General features: G+C 48.8%; 1 protein-coding gene across 1 annotated transcript; it reads left to right on the top strand.

Moving 5' to 3' along the window:
* Positions 1-4,496: 4,496 nt before the first annotated feature.
* TMIGD1 (transmembrane and immunoglobulin domain containing 1) lies at positions 4,497-8,914 on the top strand. The gene is made up of 5 exons (XM_061363531.1): positions 4,497-5,031; positions 5,264-5,355; positions 6,325-6,603; positions 7,087-7,365; positions 8,183-8,914. Exons 2-5 carry the CDS (start codon positions 5,277-5,279, stop codon positions 8,308-8,310), a joined length of 765 nt encoding a protein of 254 aa, XP_061219515.1. The 5' UTR covers positions 4,497-5,031; positions 5,264-5,276; the 3' UTR covers positions 8,311-8,914.
* The last annotated feature ends 911 nt before the right edge of the window (positions 8,915-9,825 follow it).

The following is a 9,825-nucleotide window of genomic DNA, read 5'->3' as shown; positions in this document are numbered from 1 at the left end:
GGAACAGGGATTATCCATCTAATTAAACTGGAAAAGCCAAAAGACCTCAGCCATCAGGATGTTCTTAATCCAAAAGGGAAGAAGAAACGACAAGAGGGAATTTGGCTGTCGCAAAAGTGATCACCGTTACATAGCTTTAAGTCCCCAGTCTACAGATAAATTGCTCTGGATTTACAGAGTAACTGAGCTTATTTCCCTTTTTAGCTGATAAAAGCCCAATTGTCTGGAAATTCAACAAACCAATTGTAAAAGCAGCATGGGGCTGAAGGCTGGTGAGTCACCCACTCATTTTCTCTGCAGCCAGTAACAACAAAGCCTTCCCATTTCCTTGGGCCAACCTAAGACAGCTCTGCCTTCCAGGTCCCTGGGTGAGCAGCTCTGCAGCATAGGGCCCCACCTGCAGGAAACTGCCTCCTCCTTCTTCTTTTTCTCCTCCTCCTCCTTCTCTTCCTCAGCTCAATCCTGTGCTCGTGCTTGCCAAGATCTGCAACCCTGGCACCCGAGAAGGTGGTTATTCAGGGGCTGCGGCTTTTGCCTTGAGACGCTCTGAAGTAGTTCCAGCCATGGAGGAAGAGTGTGGTTTCCTCCTAAAGATTAGCAGCAAATGGTTCCCCATGAACTGGAAAGATGGAGCAGCTCTGTCTCCGCAGATTCCTTGCAGAGGGAATGAGGGATGACGCCACAGCAGGGAGGTTAAAGCTGCTAATATTGTTTGGCAGCACTTCACAAGATCAAATCAGCACTTGGTTTTCCAGCAGAGCATTTCCAAGAAATCCCACTGGTGATGAAAGTTCCTAGGTAGACAAAAATATCTGAGGTCCAGGCCACAGCAGAACAGAGCCTTGAAAAAGAAGCACATCTTGGAATGCTGCTAGGGAATGTCCTGTGCTGGCCATCAGAGAGCACCTAAACTGGGCAAGGAACAGGCACCCAGTTTAGCATCATCCTCACCCATTTTTGTTTCCCAGAGGAAACAAAACCCCCTTGAAATCCAACCCATCAGCAGTAGAGACATGTTTTCTGTCCAGGAAAAGAATCAAGTCATGGGAACCTGGCACGTTATCACTGCTATGATGCAGTTTAACCCCACAGCTCAGGCAGGACACTAGTTGGTTCAATCAGGTAGAAAATGGAGTTTCAGCAATGGATGATGCAAAGACTGATGGTATTCATTTCCCTGAGCCCTGCTAGGTGTGAAAGCTGGCAGCTACGAACCAGGCCTTCTGAGATGGGAAACTACAAGTGCCAACATTTAATTGGAGTTTAATACACATGAGTCACTTTTATCTCCTGTAGGAGACCTCTATTGCTAATTTAATGCCAGGTTCCTTTCACATTTCCTTTATTTGACACCATATTTCTCGGAGTAGGACAGCAACAGCCACATTAGGGTATTACCTTCAGTCTTCTAAGGCAAGATTGGTGATTGTAGCGCTGGAGGTAACCCAGAGCAGCCAGGGAACAGTGCTCCCTGCTGGCACCAGGCAGCTGCGCCTTCTGCTCCCCAGCAGTTTGCTGGGCCTTTCATTCACTGCCCTGAGCCTTGCTACAGTCCCTTGGCTGCTTTCTTCACAGCCCAGGGAACACTGGCAAGTGCCTCAGTGCTCCTCATTAAAGGTCAGACTTGTCCTCCTGGAACATGGTTCCATTTTTGCACTCACTTCCAAAAGGGGGGTTTAAAAGATCCAGGAGCAATTGTTGAAAGTGATGACTGAGGTCCTCTAAACCCAATTTACTCACAGTTCTGGAAAAGAAATATGAGCAGAGCAGTAAAAGGCCAGGATAGGGTTTCCTCTTGCATCACCAGGAGCACAGACTCTGCAGGGGACTTCCCACAGCACCTACAAAACTCACACAAAGGGAATTCCCACCTCAGAAACACCCTCCCCTGAACACACAGGTCTGGGCAACGCTGTCCATGAGTGTGGCATTGCTTTAGGCTTCTGCAGGGTTTGCTGCTTCTGAGCTTCTGCCGTGGTGGTCACAGGGATCTCACCCAGGAGGTGATTTTCCTCCCTGTCAGACACTGGTCTCCGGGTGCCAGCTCTTGTGGGTGTCTCTCCAGTAGATGGCAACAGTGCCCAGCACTTCACCTTCCTGAAGGCTGCTCTTCCTCTTGATTGATCTCGGGAGCCGTTTCTTCATCAATGCCCACTTTTCATTGGAATCTTCAGTGTCCTCGAAGCGATTTCAAAGCATTCACTGCTTTGGTGCTGCTTTTGCTAATCTTACACATAATAAATAGACTAAAGATCACGTATCATTCCTCTGCATTCAGTGACAGAGAGTGGGACCGTTTACACAATGACTATCAGAAAATAGAATTAACAAAATGTGTCCACCTCAACAGTGGAAAATACGTGGGGTATAGGCTGGGAACAGAGAAATCAGGACACATCACAACTCCACCATCCTAACTCTTGGGAAAAATAGGTTTCGTGGGAGGGAACAGGAGTGCTGAGTAAGATGCAGGAGCATCCCCTGATAGCCTGGCTTTCCATCCCAGCTATCCGGCAAGCAGAGGCAGCAGCTTTGGGTATTACAGTCATTCTCCAACAATGGAAGCGTTGCAAAATATGCAGCAGCACATATTAAAAAGGGATTAGGAGCATGGAACCGCACTGAGTAGGCAGATAGGAGCAGTCTTTGAGCAGAGCCTCGGGCACTGTTGAAGAAACGTGTTTTCCGGAGTGGGGGTACAGCCATGGTACAGGCATTGCCTGCTTGACAAATGAACCCCAGCTTCCACACATCTGCACAGATCCTGCACAGATCCTGCTATGCTCCCAACTCCAGGAGCAACCTTCAGCCCTCACAACCCTGCTGGGTATAAATCGAGTGCTCATCTGCCAGTGGAAATGGAGAGGTCTATGAGTTGTTACCCCCATTCTGCAGGCACTGAGAACAACCAAGAGGAACCCAAACCAGTGTGAAGTTTGGAGTTGGAGGTTAAGAGACCCAGTGGAAAAAAACACTTATGCCCAATCTCTATCATGTTCTAAATCTTCTCTTCTCAGGTTTCCAAGGCTTGGATTACACCCAGGAATAGACTGGTGTTTATTAATTAATTCCCTTTGGGGCTGCTTAGAGTCATATTTAACAGTATTCTTCTGGGTTTGTTAGGCTGGTGTTGCCATAAGGATGATGAGCAGTGGATTACTCTGGCTCTAGTCTGTCTAATCCTGCCTTGATAGTGCCTGATCCAAATACCTCAAATGAGAAGGCTGGATCCTTTGCATGGAGGGTTATGGAGGATGTGCCTCCCTGAAGAGGTTCCTCCCACTCTGAGTCACTAACGGCTGCTTCACATTCTGGAGCATGAGGTTTACATCCTTCCTAAACGTAATGGAAAGGTGGATAATGCACGCCACAGAACTCCTGGCCTCAGTAATTAACACCCACAAGGTAATTACACCCCGTATAAAAAGAGAAGTGTAAAAAGCCATTGTGAAAGCAATTGTTACCAGTTAAAAACGCTGCCTTTGAGTGCCTCTGGCCAAGTAACACGTTCCTGTTCTAGTCCCTCTTCCTTCAGCACGTCTCAGAGCCCGTTGCAAAACAGAACACTGCAATGCCTTCATTTAGGGGAACATAAACCTGATGAACCTGAGCTCACCCACCACAGACCTGCTGCAAGAGGCACAGGGCTTTCCCCAGGTCCTGCTTGATGCTGTGCCATCCATCATGACAAACCCACCACAGAACAGCTCTTCCCCAACAACCTGTTCCTTCACTCTCATTTCTAGACTAAAAAAATACCCCAAAACTCCATTCTTTCTTCCTTTAAATTCTCACTTTAAACACGTCCTTCTTCACCTGGTCCTGCTGTGACCACTTTGGCATCCCTCTCTATTTCAACTCGGCTTAACACCAAACCACAAATGTCACTTTACTCCTAGGAAAAGCGTTTTGATTGAAGTTCATACTGAACCATAAACCAACACTCAATCCAGTGCTGTAAGGAGAGGACATACAACTTCCAAAAAGTGATGAACTAAGCTAAAAGTGTCTTAATTTGAGTTTGAAGGTAAAAAGCAAGTTAAAGGCTGCACACTGAGCTCTGAAACAGCAGTTTTCAGGCTGAACACTGTCTCTTTAAGGGACTTTCGGTCACATATATTTTTAACCTGAAAATGATTCCCTCTTAAAGAATAAACCAATGAACACAGACAAAAGCTGTATTAAGAAACACTCAAAGGTGCCCTATGTTTGCAACAGCCCCACAGCTAAACAGTGGTGAGTGCTCCTGTGCTCTGCATACAATAGCCACGGAGCTCAGCCACTGAAGTCTGCACACAGAGAAAATGCTGAGGATGTGTTCCAGGCTCCTGCTGCTTGTGAAATGCTCTTCATGGCCCTGCTGAGCCGGTTCCTGAGGAGGGACATGCCCTGTGCCTGTGGGGACACTGCCAACGGTGAGAACACGTTCTGGAGGCTGCAAGAACCCCATCCTTTGCAACCACATCACTGTCATCCTGCTGAAGGTCACTGATGTGAGCAGGCACACATCAGTGAGCAGGACAGTGGCTCTTCTCTCTCCTCTGCCAACATGCTACAGGGCAGTAGCTTCAGTTCAAAGTCTGAATCAGTGCATTTTCTCATTTTTAGGTAAAGCGGGACACAGCAACAAAGCTTCAGGGCAAATCAGAGAGGAGGAAATCAGAGTCTGCTTCTGCTCTAGGGGAATCCAGGATAAACTTCCTATGCCTTGAAACATGTCATGAAAGCCCAGAAAGCTGAGGGGAAAAGTATTCTTTTTGGCTGAAGGTCTTTACAGCCAATGCAGAAACTCATTAGTTACTCATTGCCTTGGCAAGTCTCATAAAACACCCAGCAGAGCCCAGCGAATACTTTTCTTCATTGTTCTGAGAGCTCAGAAACCCACGGACTGAACAAGGCCTTGAACCCATTTTATGGACTCACTTCTTACTAAGCTACCATAAAATACTAAAATTGAAACCTTATAAATAAGGAGGGAAAGGAGCTGTGCATTTCTTGGCAGAAGCAGCTTCTCCAGAGACTCTGCCCTAGGTAAGTCCAGTGCTGCACGACTGGAGATGGGCTCCTCTTGGTAGACAGGTGATCGGAGGCAATGAACTCACACAATAGAGATTAGAGATGGAAAACCCCCTTGATTCTGCTCTGAGCTGGAGAAATCCCTGCAACAAATCAACTTAGTTTATTCCCTTGTGATCCTGTACCCATCTGGGAGGGCTCTCCCCAGGGTAGCCCATGGCAGCAAGGAACTAACCTCTCTTCACAGACACCCCTCCGAGATGGCGCAGAGGAGCAGCCTCGCAGTCCCCTATGAGGTTCCTCTCCTTGCTCTTTGCCTTTTGGTGTGTGTAGCCACAGGTAAGCAATGGAAAAAATCCCTCCTAGCTTTGTCCAAGCCCCACCATGGGAAGCTGCCCTGGGCTGGGCAGTGCCCATGGTGGTGTGCCACACCAGCAGCCCAGAATGCAGATGTTCTGGAGGTCATCCCCAGGGGACTGGCTGGAAACCAGTCTCTGATTTTGAGAGTAGCAGAGAAGGGAATGGGGAAGCCTCAGCGTTTCCCATTGCAGCAGATGCACAGCGATGAGGAGGACACCATTCCATAACCTGCTCTAAGCAGGGAGAAGTGTGGTAGCTCTGGTCAGCTGGGAACACCATGGAAGGGACAGGGAGCTCCAGACTGTTTTACATTCACAGGACTATAGCGCCTTTATATCCTGAGCTGTATTTTTAGTTCCTTCATCTATGACCCAGGCTACAGTAGTAAGATTCAGCCCATTAGAAACATTTCTTCCCCGTACTGGTTCGTTATTTAGCATGTCCTGAGGTTTGTCCTTTAGACAAACTGCAACTCTTCAATTTCCAGACTCAGACTGGCCAGGATATGGCCAAGGGGCTGATTAACTCATTTATATTCTCAAGCCCATTCAGCTCCAATCAAAAACCAGCAGTTTATCAAACCATGAGCACAAAACCTGAGGACACAGGTATCCTGCAATGGTGACTGGCAGCAAGAGGGTGAGCATGACTGGTGGAATGATCTTTTGCTGTGTCTTACATGGTCACTGCTGGGTTTGAGATGTTTTGTTACTACAGGTCAGGCTTTGGTGTTCTCACAGTCAGTTGCAAAAGCCTGACTTCGAGTGTGAAGGGAGCTTTGTGATGAGACTTGTCTCCAAAACTGAAGTCCCACCTGAAAAGAGCTGTTAGATTGAGGCTGAAACTCTCAGTCACTCCTAAAGGTCAAGGCCTGAAGAAGGTAGCAGGGCAGCTTCTGTGGGAAGGGAACAGCTTAGGGTACTCAGTGTCCTCATTCTCCTTTTGCAGGTCTGGAGCTGTCAGTAAATAACCACAACGCTGACTTCTCCCTGCTTACATCACCTGGCCCTGCCGTCTCCCTCTCCTGCCTGGTGCAGAACAGCAGCAAGGCTGAGGAGCTGCTCTGGTACCGAGGAGATGGGCGAGTGGATCTGAAAGATGGGAATAAAGTGAACATCAGTAACATCTGCATATCCCCAGTCACTGAGTCCGACAATGGAGTCACCTTCACGTGCAAGCTGGCACGGGACACGTCTGTGCAGGTGTCTGTGATCCTGGATGTCCAGTGTGAGTCGTAGTGGTGGATATGTGTGCAGAATGGCAGGGGTGGGATGAAATCAAGGGCCAAACCCCTCAGTGTCTGGGCAGTAGGTGAAGGTGGGTGTTTTGCATCTTTGTATGCTGTCTTCACCAAGAAAAAATGCATCTAGGAGGAGATAGCTCATGTGATATGACACTCCCTTTCCACCTTGGTGTTCATGACCTGATCTAATGCCTCTTTTATAGGGAGTGGGTGGGCCCTTAAGTAAGATGTCCTGGATATGTCCCTGCCTCCACCTATGTCCCTGCCTCCACCTAGATTATTTCCCAAGGATACAAGTCAGGGCAGAGGAGTTATGGGAGTGACCTGCTGATTCCCGGGAATCAGGAAAGGCTGCTCAACTGTGCTGTGTTTTACCACTGAGCGAGGTGTACAAAGGATGTGTAAAGGCCCTTCTGTTGTGTTACATGATGAGCAGCTTTATTAATGACCTGCATTACTGTGAGCAGTTCCTCCCCACCTGTCTGGAGAGGAGTTCGTCCACACTGAAGAAGACAAAGACGTTACTCTGTCCTGCAACTCCAAATCCAACCCTCAGGCCCGTGCGGCTTGGTACAAGAACAACACCACCCTGACCCTGCAAAAGGACCGTTACCAGCTCTACCAGACCAGTGAGGTCTTTCAGCTCTCCATTAAACAAGTGCAGATCTCTGACAATGGGACCTACACCTGCGTGATGAGCTATCCTTTCAGCGAGTGGAAAAAGGATTTCCACCTGATAGTTGAAGGTAACATGGCTGCTGCCAAACAATAAGCTTTACAAGTAACTCTCCCTTCTATTCTACAATGGTATCAACACATTTATATGATGAAATCTAAGTGAAATGGAGTAAGCAGGAGACTTCTGAGGGCACAGCAATAGCAAGGAGCTCTCCTTGCACCTGCACCTGAGAACACAGCACCAGGAAGGGCCTTTCCTGCCCTACCTGTTATTCCAAGGCGTGTGGCAAGTGTGACCTGAGGCAGAGTCATCCCACTCTCACTTCCCACACTGACAGGGCACGTTCAGCTGTGGCTTAAAGCACCTTAGGTCTTACTTGAAGCATCTTACCCTGACCATCGTGTTCTGTCCTGCCAAAAGAGCTGCTTAGGGCGAGAGAAGCTGTCCTCCATAAGCAACTGTAGCTCTGTAAACAGCTGGGTGGTGGAAGCCTTGCTGGGGCTGGATGCTCTGGTCTCAGGCCTCCATTGTCCACCAACTGTCCAGGCCCCCCTCACTTCTGCACTCTCAGACCAGGGAGGAAAGCGACGCCAGTTGTGTCAGGGACACTTCTGGACACTCTTATTACCATGTGTAAGAGCGCTTTGGGGACCTCCTTCTTCTTCAGAGACCAACATTTCCATTCTTCCTTCAGTTCCTAAAACAGGCTTGGCTCCCTTCTTTGCAGAGGATTAATGCACACATTCAGACTGCAGACAGCAACACTTCAAATCAGCAGTGACAGCCACAGGAGGGGAAATAAGCCTGCCTGCAGTTCTGTGACATGTCCTGGTTTATGTGACTCTACCAATCGATCACATATTCAACCTCCTCTCTCCTGACAGACAAACAGCCTGTTTTCCCCACGGAGGCCATTATTGCTGCTGCTGTGGTGGTTTCACTCACGATACTTTTTGGAATTGTGGCTCAAAAAGATAACATTTGCAAGGTATGGAAAGCTCCAATTTATTAGGGAAAAAAAACAGTATTTTGTGGCAATGCCCTGTCTTCTTCTGCCTTTTCTGTTCTACTTTGTTGTGCGGCTTTCCACGGTTAAAGAACTCTACATATGACCTCCTGCTTTAGAACTAGCAGTAGGTAATCAAATAGTAGGTATTTTAAGGTGGAGAGCATCATGCACTTGTAATATATTAATCTAAATATCCCTATGGTCAGGAAACACAAAAGATAATGAGTCTGCTTCTTTATTTCCAGTGCTTCAAGACATCAAATGAAACAGCTCTGTAAGTATTTGCTTATTCAAGCAGCTTCCAAACAAACCCTCTTCTTTAAGCCTTGTCTTAAAGCTTAAACCAGAAGAGCACTCAGTGTGCTTCCTGGAGCTGAATGCAGCCCAGGTAAATGCAACTCACGTGGGGTTTTTTTCCCCTGTAGGTGATTTTTCCTTTGTTCTTTCCATTTTGCTGCAGGTGAAGACCGCAGGGATCCTGTGCATACCCAGAAACCGTAAATTTCTACTGCTGGAATTAAGCCCTTGAGTGAGATGTTGAGATAAAGCACTGAAACAAGCTTTTTGGGGTCAAGTTTATACGATCTTTTCAAACTATAATTGGTTCTTTGCAATTGTTCAGTCTAACCTACTGCTCAGAGCAGTGCTATGGGGGCTGGACTGCTGGAGCTGCTGCCAGGTCTTGCCTTCCATACTTATTCCTACAAAGTACACACATGCAGTTAGGCATGCAGCTTGTGCATTGGTCTAATGAGGAATCCATGGTGTGCTGCCACAGACGATGCACACAGATAATGCAAGGTGTTGACCTGGCAGCTGCTTTCTTGTCGCTGTCCTACAGCACCATAATGTGTTAAAGAGGTGGCAGCCACCCAACTCGCTGCCCCTTCCTGGGAATCCTATGGGTAGCTCAGCTCCTTCTGGCCCAGGGGAAAGCCTGCAGGTACTTAGCACTGCTGTCACACCTTGCGTCTCCCTGGGTGCTGCATGGTTGGGCACCCAGCCACACAGTGGGAATTCCAGTGTGAATGCTCTCCATCCCTCTCCTCTGCAGTAACGCCACTGCAGAGCGTTCCTCAAGGTCCTGGCAAGCTTTCCGGGCCCCACCACATGTCGGAATGGTGCCTTACTGTAAATAAACTCCGTGTGCTGTACATGAACCCCGGGTTCTGATGTGCAAACGCGCTTCTCGGAGGAGCAGGGCTGTTACTCAACAGGAAGCGTGACCTGGAGCCCGTCCTTGACTAACGTTCACAAGCACCGTGCAACACCAGCGCTCCAGGTGCCGGGCCTCCACTGGGCCGGCTGCGGAGCCGCGTTCAGCCCAGACCAGGGGCTGAGACCGCGGGGCAGCGGGGTGGGGAGCCCCGGCTGAGCCTCCCACACCCGGGGCCCTGTGGAGCTGCAGGGCCAGGCCTCGCCCACAGGGAGGCCCTCAGGGCAGACAAGCCCGCAGACAACGGGCTGGCCCAGCGCTGCCTCAGGAAGATTCGAGCGCCGAGGGCAAAGCGAGGGGCG

The sequence above is a fragment of the Neopsephotus bourkii genome, unplaced genomic scaffold (genome assembly GCF_033783945.1).
Source record: "Neopsephotus bourkii isolate Nb327-2 ecotype Australia unplaced genomic scaffold, CSIRO-AGI_Nbou_v1 NB_1154, whole genome shotgun sequence".
Classification (NCBI taxonomy): domain Eukaryota; kingdom Metazoa; phylum Chordata; class Aves; order Psittaciformes; family Psittacidae; genus Neopsephotus; species Neopsephotus bourkii.
The sequence above is the reverse complement of the archived record's forward strand: the minus strand, read 5'-3'. Positions and strand labels throughout refer to the sequence as shown.

Coding starts and splice junctions, on each gene's coding strand:
- TMIGD1 (XM_061363531.1), top strand. CDS start 5,277: ATGGCGCAGAGGAGCAGCCTCGCAGTCCCCTATGAGGTTCCTCTCCTT. Junction 5,356..6,324: donor TTTGGTGTGTGTAGCCACAG/GTAAGCAATGGA, acceptor CTCCTTTTGCAG/GTCTGGAGCTGTCAGTAAAT. Junction 6,604..7,086: donor TGTGATCCTGGATGTCCAGT/GTGAGTCGTAGT, acceptor TACTGTGAGCAG/TTCCTCCCCACCTGTCTGGA.